The 15802-nt window shown below is 38.1% G+C and overlaps 2 protein-coding genes across 2 annotated transcripts; one reads left to right on the top strand and one right to left on the bottom strand.

Moving 5' to 3' along the window:
• Positions 1-737: 737 nt before the first annotated feature.
• oaf (BRICHOS-like domain-containing protein out at first) lies at positions 738-9704 on the bottom strand. The gene is made up of 4 exons (XM_018004446.2): positions 9197-9704; positions 5512-5625; positions 5099-5417; positions 738-4056 (listed from the first exon to the last, which is right to left on the bottom strand). The coding sequence occupies exons 1-4, from the start codon at positions 9431-9433 to the stop codon at positions 3758-3760; spliced, it is 969 nt and encodes a 322-aa protein (XP_017859935.2). The 5' UTR covers positions 9434-9704; the 3' UTR covers positions 738-3757.
• A 172-nt stretch (positions 9705-9876) lies between these two features.
• On the top strand, positions 9877-12410 carry Slh (sec1 family domain containing Slh). The gene is made up of 5 exons (XM_018004445.2): positions 9877-10067; positions 10135-10294; positions 10379-11070; positions 11133-11842; positions 11922-12410. Exons 1-5 carry the CDS (start codon positions 10040-10042, stop codon positions 12249-12251), a joined length of 1920 nt encoding a protein of 639 aa, XP_017859934.1. The 5' UTR covers positions 9877-10039; the 3' UTR covers positions 12252-12410.
• The last annotated feature ends 3392 nt before the right edge of the window (positions 12411-15802 follow it).

Here is a 15802-nt window from a genome sequence, read left to right on the forward strand (position 1 = left end):
TACCAAAGGCAAATTCAGACTTTTTTCAAGATATTTCAGCACCTGAAAAAAATTTTATGGATATTTATATAAATAACTGAATCTGAGGTATATTGCTTAACTATTTATTTTACTTTTTTCCTTTATCGGCTATAAAACAAGATAGAAGGATGTTAAGATTCAGACAAACACTTTGATACTCTCAGGTCTTGAGATCTGAGGACCAAGTTAAACTGCTATCGTTCATTTATTTTTATAGTTTAGACAACTGAGGCCTTCGGCTTGCTCATATACGTATACAAATATATTTGTAAATTACACAAATTTATAAATTATAAACAACTCTTACCATTTGACATTCACAGTCTCTTTGTCAACTTTTCTCTCACATATTATTCTAGCCTTTTTTTGTAGAAACTACTTTTAGCTTTTCCTTTTCAACAGTTGACAGCACTGGAAGACGAACTCCTTGCGCCTTGTTGAGAACCTCAGCTGTTAAGATCGATGAATGTAAAAACTAAGCAAATCGAGCGAGTGCTTGTAATTCTCAATTGGTTCAAGCGCACTTACCAGCGACTGTTAAAGAAATTTCAATTAAAAACAATGCAAAAGTTGTTTTGATTTTGTATAAAATGTAGAATTTGTCAGCTGCTTTATTTATGACTAAATTAATGCTTGTCCTTAGCACTAGATCGTTTAATCGATTATTTAATCTCCTCCCTTGCATTCTTTTAGTTATTTATAAGAATCAGCATTGATTTGTTTCATATAAACTATTTATTAGAACTAATTATTTTATTATTTACATTTATAGTTTGGTTTCTTCTTTTTTACATTTCAGTTGAGAAAGTTTTTTCGTTTACATAGAAAAAATTATTATCACCATTTCTTTTCGCTTTATTTTTTTTATTTTGCCGAAACTGGAATTTTTTTTTTTTTTTTTTAAATTCTGTGTACAATGTTTCAATATATTTTCAAATTTGTTTTTATAGTATGCTTTTAGGAAAATAGCCATTCTAACATTTCTAAGTAGACTAGTTTTTGGAAATTTTACAATAGATTATTGTTCTTGGTATTGTTTGTAATTTTGTTTAGGTATATTAATTATTTAGGTTTTTATTTTTTTTTAATACGAAATTAATATGAATAAATTTTTCGAGTTAAAGGCAGGGCGTATATGTATATGGAAAAAGTCTAGAGGAGAAAAGAATCAATTAGAAAATTTTAGATTTTGAACAGCCATTTAATTGGGGTTTTCATTTCATTTAATTTTTCTTTTCGTTATACTATATAAAAAGCATTTGCGGCAGTCGTTGTGGTTAGTATTCCTATATATATAGTATATAGATCAGTTATAAACTAAACTTATATAGAAAGTAAACGTTTCTTTTCTATTATGAGCACAATTCAGACAGTACAACTCGTATGTATGTATGTGTATGTGTATGTGTGTGTGTATGTGTGTGTGTTTGTAAGTGTGTTTATTTTCAAATCCTAGAATTTTACAAACTTTTTTTTTTGCGCTCATAAAATATGCTAAGGCCACATTTAATTTATATTTTTATTATTATTATTATTTTATATATATATATATATATATATATATATATATATATATATATATATATATATAACTCTAAATGTATTTCTTGAGCTGCGTGTTTTTGTTTACTGGAAGAAGGGAAAATGATAATATGATTGAGTTGGAAAATGCGTAAAGCGAACATTTAATGAAGCGACAAACCATTTGTATTATGTACACATTAATTATGACAAACGAGTGGGTAGTACAAAGAGGAAGAGAGCGAGAGATTGGGCGAAAAGGACAATGCAAATTTGTCGAACTGTGTAAATAAAGTTAATGAGCCATTATTTAACATAGACCGCAAAGATAAACAGCGGAAAAAGGCAGGTGTGTACGCAAATGAAAGGCAGAAGGCGAAGTGGAAAAAGGAAAATGATTAAAGAGTTAAGATCAAATATATATAATATGATATAATATATATATATAATATGATATAATACTGAAAAGAGAGGGAGAGAGAGATTCTACAATGAGGTAGTTGTAAAAGTTGTGAATGATAAATGTAATGGAGGTAATGTAAAGCACAGTCAGCAGCGGAGCTGAGAGAAATGTTAAATTAACGCGAAACTTCCAATAAGAATGTTAATAACAGCATTGGCCACTAAAGATGAACAATGATGATAGAATGTCGTGAATATGTTAAGTGCAACATGTCGAGAAGATTAGGTTAATATTTAAATTTAAAAATTAAATCAACCTGATGTAAAATGTAAAATCGAAAAAAAAAAAAACCTTTCTAAACACATTTCATATGTATACTAGAGAATATAACATTTAAGAATATATCAAAATCTTATTAGCAAAATTCATAAGCAAAATGTAGAGAAATGTTTAAGAAGGAGAAATTTGTAGAGAAATTTTTCAACTCAAGCTCAAAGCTGAGTTCGAGCTGAGGGTGAAAATTATGGGATCAAAGTTTTAAGAATATGGAGAAAAATATGGAATCAAAGTTGAAGTTTTAACAAGATTTTTTAATAAAATGCAACTTTTACTGGGCACTCAAATAGTTGGGCAAACTTCACATTTTCCACTCTCATTTTCTATTTCTTTGCTTCAGCACTTGAAACTTATTTGGAGTGAAAAATGTGAGTCGCAGGCAAAAGAAAACTTGTTTAAAATGTGTTTAGATTGATTGTTGAATCTATGGAAGACAAATTCCATGAATAGCAATTGGTTTTGGGGAAATTGAATAGAAATTCCACTTAGCAAATATGTAAAGAAGAAAGTTAAGATATTCGAAGAGCCTTAAGGATGATAAAAATATATAAACATATAATATATGAATAGATTTATCAAATGTCGAAACTTCTGGCGTAAAGTAAGATAAGAGCTAAGACCAAGAATTGTTGAGGAAACAAATCGAGAGAGCAGCAAAGAAAATGGATGAATGTTAAAAATTATGAAAATGAACAAATTTATATATGAATACAAACTTTTTATAATAATCTAATTTTGCAAAAAAATGCAATGTTTCTTATTTCATTTATTTTTTTTTATATATTTTTTTTTTTTTTAGTTTGTTGTCTTTTGCAGCTCAACCAAGGTTTTGCCCTGCGTATTATCATAAATGTTGTATCTAACCTAAGCGGCATTAAGCGTAGTGTAGCTTGGCAATATTTCTAATCATATAGTTACATATATACAGTCCATACATGAGTAGAAAACAATGCAAAGTAAGAGAAACGAATGTCAAGTGGGATGAGTTCCTGGGGCAGATGGGTGAATATGTGTTTAATGGATATCTCTGTCCGAGTTGCTGGCGCATTATCACGCCACATTGGCGGCCATTGTGGATGGACGATGAGATGACAGCGGCTCCTGTTGATGCCCCTGAGTGTGGCTCCGAGCATGAGCATGAGCCTGAGTAAGTGTATGTGTATCTGTCTGTGTGTGTGCTGGATGATGGGAAATGTGATGGACCGGAAAGCTCCACAGTGCAAAAGGCATCTGCTGTTGCACCAACAATAGCAGTTGGCGTAATTTGTTGGTCGTTGTCACTCTGCTCGTCGTTGTTGTTGCAGTTGCTGTTGCTGTTGCTTTAGTTTTTGTTGCTGTTGCTGTTACTGTTGCTGCTGTTATTGTCTTTGCTGTTGTTTCTGTTGCTGCCGCATCGCACGCCGCCGCCGCTGTCGCAGCCTGCCGGGCGCAGCGCATCTGCATCTGCATCTGCAGCATCTGCAGCTCGCCGCGTCGTCATTCATCCCAGAGGCACTGCTGTTTCTGTCGCACATAATAGGTGAACTGTGTGCACTTGCGGCAGGTCTTGATGCCGCAGCGATAATTCGTTTGCTGCTGCTGCTGCGCCTGGGCGCCGGATGTGTCGCTGCCCAGACTCTTGCCCTTGCAGTACTTCAGCCCGCACGGATACCAGCCGATGCAGGTCTCCAGCGTACAGAGGCAGGGCGCCCACAGGCTGCTCACCTCGTTGCAGCGCGTGGAGAGGGCGTCCGGGAATTTTTCGGTCGCTGCCTCCAGGCTCGAAATCGAGGAGCCTAACGACGAGACGCGACACGACAACAGCAGACAAAATTGAAACAAAAAATAAGCAAAACGAAAAATTGGTTAACGGCGAAAACAAGTTCAAATTGGCAGGAGTGCTCCGTTCGGAGGTGCCCGACTAGGAGATACCCTGAACACTGAGCGGAGCTACTCTTTGAATCATTCTATGATTCCTTTATATTATAATAATAAAACATTTCTAATCAAAGCTTTTTGTCAAGCACAAGTCTGCACTAATTGAAATATTTTAAAGGCATACAAAATCCAATAATTATATCATTCAATTTGACGAGACGGCAGCAATCTTATAAACCACAAAAGCTAGGGACTTGAAATGTTATCTATATATTTCTGTAAACCCTACCCACTGCGAGTTTATTTTCGTTTTTTCAATAACTCATTTTATCGATAAATAAATACCAATATATGTTTCTTTAAAGCGTTTCTTGAATACCACAAAGATTGGAGATTCCAAATATACTAAATAGATTCTTATGATCCCTAAAGAGATGGATATACCTTCACTATAAGCATCAATGCTATCTGCTACGCCTCATTCTATCTGTTACATTGTTACATAAATTCTTACAAAAAACTATACCCCGAATTCCTCATTTTCAATGAGTGTATCTTGATATCCTAAATTCGCAACTGAAAAACAAAAAATTCTCGTTAGCAACATTTGCATGCAATTTAAAACAACTTTTCACCATGCAGGTGAAAAGTTTCCTATATACAGTAAAAGCAGACTAAAAGGGAATATTTTCCTAAATCCCATAGGTTTAAGAGGTCAGGAATATCTAAAATAGGGAATACATATTGAATTATCCTTTTGAGTAAAGGCAGCTTAAACTCTGTTTAACCACCCCGTTACACCTCAATGAATCTTCACTGTACTTTTAAATGCTACAAATTCTGTGGCTCCACTCGTGCAGAGTTAATCAAGAAATAATTGAAAACTTGCACAAGCGCGAGATTTGCTTTGCTTTTCATATTTCTGCTAATCAAATAATAATTATCTCGACTTCCGCTCACCTGGCAGCTCCGCCCACGCCTTCAGGTCCACGTCCCGCACGTAGGTGGCGTCGGTGGCCTCGGCGCACAGCGTCTGCAGGTGCCGTGTGATGGGCAGCGAGCGGTTCAGCTGGACCCAGCCGCTCATCGTGTAAGTCTCGCGACCTTTGTCCTCCTCGGGCGTGCGAATCGTGTGTGGATTCTTCTGACGCAGCTTCGCCATGGCGTCCGAGGAGATGAAGTCGCCCTTGTTGAATTTGGTGGCAAAGCACATCACCTGATACTGGCTCTGGCCGCGCTCCTCCTCGCCCAGCACCAAAGCCTTGAGGATTTGAACCTCCTGCAAATAGAGAACGTAGTTGTTGTTGTTGTCATTGTTGTCCATTTCGATTTCCATTTCCATTTTCATTTTCTCTTTCACTTCTGCTACTTACATTGCGAAAGTCGATGAGCTGCGTGATGAGAGTGCCGTCTGTCTTCTGAAACTCCAGGGTAATCAAATCCTCGCCAATATTGGACGTAATGCTCTCCTGTATCACTTCGCCACCCTGCAAGAGGAGAAGACAAAGGCGACTCAGTCAAAGAAGCAACAAGTGCAATGGCAACTAGATGTTAACTAGACTCTAGACACGAAACTAGAATATTAATAGAGCGAAAGAGAAAAGGCAAATAGAGAGTGAGAGCACAGAAGGGAAACCCAAGACATTGCTGCCAGAAGTCAAATTAACTGCAAGCCAAAGTAGCAGCAGCAGCAGCAGCAGCAGCATCTGAGCCGCGTCCCTGAACCAAATTAGAGTCAAGAGAGTTGAGCAGAAAATATAGTGAAAATGCAAGGCGAGATGAGGAATTGTTGTGAATGCGACTCTAGAGGCGGCCGCTCGTCACCAAATGTAGTTCAACAACATGACAACTAGAATAAACAACAACTAGTACAGCTACAACAACAACAGCAACAGCAACAGCTACAGCTACAATTCATACACGACAGAATCGTCCTTACAGTCGCGCACCCCAGCTAAACCAACCGAAACATTTATGTTTTCTGTTTCTAGCAAATGTCATGGCAAAGCAAAAATGATAAGCTACTATTAAATTTCTCTCTTTTTCTTCCCCTATATGAGTATTCTTGATTTTAAAAAAAAATTATATACAGTACCGAGCAAAAATGAGTGAATGTTACAGAACTTTGACTTTCATCACGCATAAAAATTAAACCATACCAGCAAATCAACAAATTTTTTTGTGTGTTTGTTTATTAGTGTATTCTTAACAAATACAAAAAAGTTGCAAGGCTAAATTAGCAAAATTAAAAAAATTAGAAATAAAAAACCGAAAAAATCCACATAAACTCAATTTTGCACGTTTAAAAAAAACTACTAAAAACTAAAAAAAACTAAACATTTTTAATATTTAGTCCAAAACCCTTATTAGCAATAATTTTGTTGACTATTTTTGGCATGCTCTCAGCCAAACTTTGAATCATTTCTTTCGGAAATTGGCTCCACTCCGCTTCTACGCGCTCCCATAAGCTGTCAATGTTCGTTGGGGCTGCATCATACTGTCCCAGCCGTCTTTTCACTATTGAGCACAGATTTTCAATAGGATTGAAGTCTGGATAGGATTTATATATAGACTCTATATGTATGGAGCGAAAATTAGCTTAAAATTCTGCTTTCCTATCCATTCCTAAATAATCTTTACAGTATCTTTTGGATCGCCATCTTGTTGAAAACCCTTTCTCTGTGGGGACACGCACATTTATCAGTGAATTTGGGAAGATGGGTTTGAAGAATATTCATATAATCCTTCCTCTATGTAGAGGATCAACGTTCTACCAAGAGAAGCATCCCCAAACCATAATGCTGCCGCAGCCATGTTTGACGATTTCCTTTACATGATGTCTGTGAATGCGTTCCCCAGGTCTGCACCAGCAATATTGCTTTCCATATGATTGGAAACGATAAATTTTTATTCATCTGACCAAAAAACTCGTTTCCAATCATAAATGCTCCAGTTTTTGTGATCCCTTGCAAATTTCAAACGCCTTTTCAAATTTTTTTCGGACAATGCAGGTTTGTTTTTTAACGAATGATACATATCCGAAGCCACGAATTTCTCTTCTAGCAGTCCATTTGCTAACATTTTTATTAATTACTAGAGAAACACCCTTTGGTGCTAGCAGCTTGTTTTTCTTAATTTTCGACATCATTAGGCGAGCATTAGAGCCCGAGAACAGTTTTTTGCAACCTTTGATTTGAGTTTTCGGAGTCAAATTTCGGCTGATTCAAAGCTTTTCGGCAATAATAAGCGAAGGAAATCCCTTCCCGGTCAGGCACACACCACTATTTTCAATGTCGACTGAAATTTTCCACATTTTAAAATTATATTTCACCAATTATTTTAAATTTGTTGCGAAAAGAAAATGTGCTTCAAATCGCTTTACAAATAAGAATATTAAAAAGACTAAGATAACGGTAAATCTACATGCTCAATCTACGACTAAGAAGAATACCCAAGGAGCTAAGTTATGGGGAAATCTGGATGATTTCGGCTGAGAAGAGAAGTAGAAGAGCCAAAGTATTGGCAATTATGAAACGTGCAAAATTGAGTTTATGTGGATTTTTTTGGTTTTTTATTTTTCATTAATTGAGTTTAGCTGATTTAGCGTTGCAACTTTTTCTATTTGTGAAGAACAAACTAATAAACAAGTATAAAAAACAAAATCTTAATTTGCTTGTATGGTTTAATTTTTATGCGTGATGAAAGTCAAAGTTGTGAAACATTCACTCATTTTTGCTCGGTACTGTATATGTATTTATATTAATATTTATAGTAATACTTTTATTGCTAAAAAATTAAATAAATTTAAACTAAGTACGGACTTAAGTATTAGTGTTGGCTTTATCCTTAACCTATTACAAATTCTGTCAATCTGTCAGAATTTTGCTTAAAAACGAGTTGTCAAAGCCATTTTGTTGTGAAGTAAAACTGACAAGCTAAATGTCAAATTAATATCTAATGAACTGACAATCCATTTAGAAACTTTTTAATTGTTAATTGCTATATCTTTGTCAACATTCAATATTAATTTGTTTACACTGCATCTATAAAGATAGACGCTCTTTTATTCTCATTCAACTTTATTTCTACTATATCTGACATTTACACACCGAAAATAATGCAAATAACATTCAAATTGCGAATGCCGAAAAGTTCAGCTGGGTCTGCACGTGCATACATACATATACACATGAGGCAGAGATTGTAAGCACTGTTGTGAGTGTTTGTCTGTATGTGTGTACTGTGGTCTGTTTGTGTGTGCATTGCCTTTGTGAGTTTGAACAAAGCGAATGTAAACAAAGCTCACACTGAGAGCAGTAGCTGTAACAGCGACGTTAGCAGCGACGTCGACAGAGTCGGACATTTTGGGGCCAGGGACAGCAACAACAAAAACACGCCAGCAGCCAGCAGCCAGCAATGTTAAAGGATGTCACATATAAACAAAAAAAATAAAGCACAAGAGCGCGCTCTCTTTCATACACACACGCACACACATGTAGAGGCTCTGTTGTACGCGAGTTTTTGGCAAAGGTAATATAAAATTTATAGAAAAGCTAAAGCAAATGTCAATATTATGATGCCATGTAAGCCACGTGCAAACACAAATACTACGAAAATAAACCAAAACGAAAAGTGAAAAACTGTCAAAGCGAGCTGCGCTAATGACAGCCATATTAAATCAGAAAGAGGAAGAGAAAATAAGTTCAAGGGCAGCTGTGCGTATTTAACAAATGGGTGGGACGAGCATCGACTGTCATTAATTAGCAGTTTTAATTAGTTCATCAGACAAAAAAATAAAGCAAAAACGAAAAAAGCAAAGCGCACACAACTCGCAGCTGATGAATAAAAACAAATGTTTGCCAACGTGCTCTCGCTCTCGCTTCCTCTCTCTCCCATTGCCGTTCTCTTGTTTTGACGCGCTCAATTTCGAATTTGAGTGTTCGAAAAACAGCAGCAGCGCTAGCAGCGCAGTCAGCGCCATTTTTGACATTCACATTGCATTTAAGCAAATTAAAAAGAGACATTTAAGCAATTCAAGAGCACACATATATATCATACCTGATTTTGCACATTTATCAGCAGTTGGGCATCACTGTTGTTTGCTGTGAGCAACAAATTGCAGAGAATGAACCAGAAGAAGCCGCGGCTGTGCCTGAAGAAATGATAACAACTGACTGCACGTCTGCCGCAGCGACGACGGCCCGTTAGGCGGCAAATGTTGAGCACGTTTCGATGCGCCATCTGCCATTTCGTGGGTTTCAAATGCCGACCTCTCGATTTCTTTGACACAATCATTGCGGCTAGCACTTAACACTAAAAAACACACCCACTCACAGTCGGATTCACTTTGATTATTGTTTTCGTTGGTGCTAAATACGCGACGATTGCCTTCTCACGCCGCCGACACACGTCCGCTCACTTCCGAAGTTCGACGCAAAATAACAACAGCTCAGCCGACAATAACATAACATGAGAGTAGTTCCGAATGTGAGCGAACTAGTTAACAGTACTGTTAAAACCACTGCTTTAACATAGTGAGAGCGAATATATTTCGCTGAATTATTGGTTCTTATTGCTATTTTCGCAATTTATAGGATTGCTAAAGATGAATTTAGTTATAAAGAAATAACTCAGCGGTGCTCTTCTCATTTATATATGATTGGCCCAAACAGCTGATTCAGAAGAACTTTGTTTGTGAAGCGCTGCTTTTGATATTTATTGTGCGACCGCCACAATTTCTCAGTCAACAGCTGTTTTCATTGTAATGCACTAAATTAGTCCAAAAACGCGTTTTAAACGCTTGTGACGTGTTGTATTTTGTAAATTATGTTATTTAAACATAATTTACTTAATTAAATTATATTTTATACGTGGGCATTTATCTTTCTAAACACAAATAACATGCTGACCCTGCGAGAGCGGCAAATAAGTACGTAATTCGACTTATAAACAGAGCCAACGCACTCGTTTTCACTTTTCAGTCTTCGTTTTCACAGATGCAATTAAGCAAATGCTTAATTTAAATTCGCAGCAGCCGAAAGTCTTGGCCGCGGAGCCCGTGTGGAAGATACTCATCTACGATCGAGTGGGCCAGGACATAATATCGCCAATTATATCTATAAAGGAGCTGCGAGAACTGGGCGTGACTTTGCATGTGTGAGTAAGCGGTCTGAAATGGGTCAGGGGTCAAGGGGGCATGGCAAAATAGATGACACACTAAATGACTTATTTCACTTGCAGGCAACTTCACTCGGATCGCGACTCTATACCGGATGTGCCTGCCGTGTACTTCTGCCTGCCCACGGACGAGAATCTGGACCGGATTCAGCAGGACTTTTCCAATGGCCTCTACGACATCTATCACCTGAATTTCCTGGCGCCCATCACACGCAGTAAAATCGAGAACCTAGCTGCAGCCGCATTGCACGCCGGCTGCGTGGCCAACATCCATCGGGTCTACGATCAGTACGTGAACTTCATCAGCCTGGAGGACGACTTCTTCATACTGAAGCATCAGCAGAGCGACCAGCTCTCCTACTATGCCATCAATCGAGCCAACACGCGCGACGAGGAGATGGAGGCGCTGATGGACTCAATTGTGGACTCGCTCTTTGCGCTGTTTGTCACGCTGGGCAACGTGCCGATCATCCGGTGTCCGAGGAACAGCGCCGCCGAGATGGTCGCTCGTAAGTTGGAGAAGAAGCTGCGCGAGAATCTCTGGGATGCGCGTGCCAATCTGTTTCACATGGATGCCACCCAAGCCGGCGGCGGAGTGTTCAGCTTTCAGCGTCCCGTGCTGCTGCTGCTCGACAGGAATATGGATCTGGCCACGCCTCTGCATCACACTTGGTCATACCAGGCACTGGTGCACGATGTGCTTGATCTTGGCTTGAATTTAGTTTATGTGGAGGACGATTCGGCCGCCAGTGCGGGCAAGTACTCATCTAATCTTTGCCGGGAGCTCTTACCAATTGCTTCTCCATTTCCCTTTTAGGAGCTCGCAAGAAGCCCAAGGCCTGCGATCTGGATCGCAACGATCGCTTCTGGGTCACGCACAAGGGCAGCCCGTTCCCCACTGTGGCCGAGGCCATACAGGAGGAACTGGAGTCCTATCGCAACTCCGAGGAGGAGATCAAACGACTCAAGACCTCAATGGGCATCGAGGGCGAATCGGAGATTGCCTTCTCGCTGGTCAATGACACAACTGCGCTGCTGACGAGCGCCGTCAATTCGCTGCCGCAGCTGATGGAGAAGAAGCGTCTGATCGACATGCACACGAAGATCGCCACAGCAATTCTGAACTGCATCAAAGCGCGCCGCCTGGATTCCTATTTCGAGATCGAGGAGAAGATCATGTCGAAGCAGACGCTCGACAAGCCGCTGCTCGAGCTGTTGCGAGACAGCGAGTTTGGCCAGCCGGAGGACAAGTTGCGGCTGTACATTATCTACTATATATGCGCACAGCAGCTGCCCGAGTCGGAGGCGGAACGCCTGCGCGAAGCACTCCAAGCCGCTGGCTGTGACCTGACTGCCTTGGCGTACGTGCAGCGCTGGAAGTCCATAATGAATCGGTCGCCGAGCATTAGCCAGGCGACGCAGTACGAGGGCGGCGGCACGCGCACCGTTTCCATGTTCACCAAGCTCGTCTCGCAGGGCAGCTCCTTTGTCATGGAGGGCGTCAAGAACCTGGTGGTCAAGCGGCATGTAAGTATCTATATAAAGGAGAGAGAGAGAGAGAAGGGATTAACTAGGAGAAATATAAATACTTTGCTTTCCCGTTCAGAACTTACCTGTTACCAAGATCACGGAGCAAGTGATGGAATGTCGCAGCAATGCAGAGACCGACGACTACCTCTACTTGGATCCCAAGCTGCTGAAGGGCGGCGATGTGCTGCCCAAGAATCGCGCACCATTCCAGGACGCAGTCGTCTTCATGGTTGGCGGCGGCAATTACATCGAGTATCAGAATCTGGTCGACTTCATCAAGCAGAAGCAAACGTCCAATGTGCACAGGCGCATCATCTACGGCGCTTCCACGCTGACCAATGCGCGGCAGTTCCTCAAGGAGCTCTCGGCGCTGGGCAATGAGATACAGGCGCCGGGAACGAGTTAGGAGCGACTGCTTAGCTTTCACTGCTGCTGAGAGGAGGACTTGGACTTGGCTGTCGGTGTGTGGCTTCTTATATAAATATATATATATACTTATATTTAAGCATATCCAAAAATAAATGAAATGCAAGGCAAAAAACCAAGCTACAATAATAAAAACAAAGTGAACGTGGGCAATTACTCGAAACTTGACGCGTAATCCCCGAAGGACAACAAAAAACAAGCAAAAACATGCGTAGCACAGCGTGTTCAACAAGCTGCACCAGATGCTGGACAGTTCGACAGAGAGATCGCGGGAGAGAAAGAGATGGGGAGCTGCGCAATTGCATTCTAGGCGCCCATTAACACCAACTTGGCAACGCTTTGATGGACAGCTGACAGACAGCAGTCAGCAGCAGTCAGCGACGGCTGACGACAACAATTATGGGGCGACAACAATGCTATGCGCGACACTGCACCACTGCACCACTGCAGCACTGCAGCACTGTGGCACTGCGGCACTTCGGGGACTGAGCCCTTAGCAATTAACACCGCCGCTCGAACTATGAATGGACAGCCACAGTGCCTCCAAAACTACTTCCAACGGCAGCAACTTGAGCAAGCTTGAAAACAGTCCAAGGAAAGGCTAACTTCAGATAGTTGCATGAATAACTTTTAATCAATGGGTATATTAGAGTTAGAGGCTATATGCTACATATATAACTGTGTTAAATATCGACAAAAACTTGTTAAAAAAATATTCTAATATTGATTTTTTTACATTTTATATTTGTCTAATAATATTTTACGTTTGTGAAAAAAAAAAAATGTATCTACGTAAGAGATTTTCGACAATTACAATTAGTAATTAATTAAAATGTAATTACTAAATTATTCATTTTAGCTATATATAAATTGCTACATGAAACTAAATATTTATAGATTTATCCAATAATTAAAATATACGTTATGTTTATGAACATATTGATGTTTTTCCCTAATTGTTTATTGGATAATTGTTCTGAATTTTATTTACGAATTTTGAATGCAAATTTAAAATTAAACTATATTCCAAAAAAATTATTATTAAAAAAATATATGCTTTGCGTTCAAATTAATACGCAAGATTAGGTATATATGTATTCAAACTCTTAAAGAAATATACACACACACATATACATATACCATTGTTATGTATTCAAACTCTTAAAGAAATATATACACACACATATACATATACCATTGTTAAGCTTTGTATCATTTGCATACTTGAAATATATAATATACTGCTATATAGTAAATTAAAAATCATTTTTAGTATCTAAAATTATTTGAAATTATTTATATGTAAAGATATATTGATAAGAAATATATTAAAAAATTCTTTTCTCCAACAAAACATTTTTATTTATTTTTCTTTACATAAAATATAATTTCATTGTTCCATATTTAATATTAAAGTCAAATTTAAGAAATGAATATAGTAATTATTAAAATTAAAAAGTTTCGCCTACAATTTTCTTTATTTTATTTAACACATTCTTAATAAATTAAAGATTTGTATTTAAAAATTTAAGGAAAATACCAAAATTAAAATAAATAAACTTTTAAATAAATATTTTTCTTTGATTTTCTTCAATGAATCTGACTCAAAATATGTTAAACTATAAATAATAAATATAGATCAATTTCTTTATATTATTGCCTTCCTAAATTGAAATTTACTCACCTTATATTTTGTATTCTCCTTCAAGGATTCGACTTTTCCTCGTGTCAGCTTGAGCACATGAGCTCCCATCGTATGATTGGGCAACTGGGAAAAATAAATGGCATATGGTTTATTTTATATAGATTTATGGGCATATCTTCTAAAAGCTTAGAACAAGAGAATCAAGAGGATCGTTTTTATTGGAGTCCTCTGTAGATGTAGAGTGACATTATACATATATTTCTTTATATGGAATTTGCAGGCATTTATTAAGGATCATCGTTATGGACTTCCTCTATGGATAGAGCAATTATACAACAGTACATTTCTAAACATAGAATTTGTAAATATTTCTTTGTATATAATGTATGTATATCGCTCAAATGAATCGATAAATCTTCTTATTATGAACAATTGAAATTTATTATGCTTTGAATTCATGAAATTCAAATCCGGGAGTGTGTCTCTTAAAAGAAATTCGATTGCAACAGAAACCTATATATAGACATCACGAACCTTATTTATGACAATTCAAAAACACTAGAAAGGAGAAGAGACCAATGGCAAGTGATGCTGAAGTCCTCTTCTATTTATAGACCTTATCACATTTTGCTAACCAAGCGAAACTTCAATCAATTAGTTAATTTGAATCTTGTTAAGTCAATTCGTTTTTTATTTTTTTTTTTCTCTTATCCCCAAGAATTATTGCTTAAAGCAGAAAAGACGAATCATAAGAAAAGAAAATATTGTCGGGAATATAAATATATCAAGCCATTTTTTTTTTTTTCGTTCTCAACATTTCAGTTGGCTAATTAACACTTTACGTAAATCAGAATTGATGGCCATGTTGAAAGCGGCCCAAAAAAGAGATGACGATGATCACCATGATGATGCTAATGGTAATGCTAAAGATGATGATGATGACGATGTGGTTGATGGCGATGATAATTCATGGAGCGCTACGTTTAAATATTGGTTTTGGCTGGGTTGAGTCGATCCGAGCTGAGCTGATCTGGGTTGGGTTTTGGGTTACTGCGACGGCGGCGGCGGTGGCTACCCGTGGCTACAATTTAAATGTTAACATAAACAAGAGCAATTTAACAAAAGCAACGGCCCCAAATCCCAAACAGAAGATGAACACCAAAAAAAAAAAAAAAAAAAAAAAACTGATTTCACGGGTGGTCCAAAAAGATGCGCTCAAACAAATCATAAAATCGTATAAAGCAAAAAAAAAAATAAAAAAAAAAGTATATAAAAAAAGTCTACAGAAACTAACAACGCAACATGAAAGAAGAAATGCTACTCGTACCAGCCATGAATCGATTATGTGGCCACTGTATGTATATATCTCACTATATACATATGTATAGATATTTGTATGTGTGTGTGTGTGTAAATATTGTTGAAGCAGCACAGCGCGAAGGTAGCTGAAAAATGGTCAGAGCCAAACGATTCCCACATTCCTGCTGCGAAACATAATGGCCGCCGCCTGTCGTCGTCTTCAGTAAGCCACACACACACACACACACACACACACACAAGCACAAGTGTGTATATATGTATATATGGGGAGTCTTACATATGTACGTACATATATCATAATCTTAACAACTCTTAACAAGGCTGAACAAATTCCAAAATTCGAAGAGCCTCGTCAGCGAGCCCCCAACAACAACAACAACAACAACATGAACAAAAAGCACAGCCAGTCAGACGTCCAGCAACAGAAGAACGGCAAACGCCACAAAGACTACAAAATGAAGTGGATGCACACACACACACACACACGCACACACACGCAGCTGAAGTGAGAGGCGCATGAATGGAGTCCAAGTGCAGCAGCCATAAACCTTTTAGCTCTTTGGCTC

The sequence above is a fragment of the Drosophila arizonae genome, chromosome 3 (genome assembly GCF_054131065.1).
Source record: "Drosophila arizonae isolate 15081-1271.41 chromosome 3, UAZ_ARI_1.0, whole genome shotgun sequence".
NCBI classification, from domain to species: Eukaryota; Metazoa; Arthropoda; class Insecta; order Diptera; family Drosophilidae; genus Drosophila; species Drosophila arizonae.

Excerpts from the sequence above, each read along its gene's own strand:
- oaf (XM_018004446.2), bottom strand. The coding sequence starts at position 9,433 with ATGATTGTGTCAAAGAAATCGAGAGGTCGGCATTTGAAACCCACGAAA. Across the intron at positions 5,626-9,196 it reads TGATAAATGTGCAAAATCAG|GGTGGCGAAGTGATACAGGA; the intron begins GTATGATATATA and ends CTCCTCTTGCAG. Across the intron at positions 4,057-5,098 it reads GGCGTGGGCGGAGCTGCCAG|GCTCCTCGATTTCGAGCCTG; the intron begins GTGAGCGGAAGT and ends TCTCGTCGTTAG.
- Slh (XM_018004445.2), top strand. The coding sequence starts at position 10,040 with ATGCTGACCCTGCGAGAGCGGCAAATAA. Across the intron at positions 10,068-10,134 it reads CCTGCGAGAGCGGCAAATAA|ATGCAATTAAGCAAATGCTT; the intron begins GTACGTAATTCG and ends TCGTTTTCACAG. Across the intron at positions 11,071-11,132 it reads CGATTCGGCCGCCAGTGCGG|GAGCTCGCAAGAAGCCCAAG; the intron begins GCAAGTACTCAT and ends TTTCCCTTTTAG.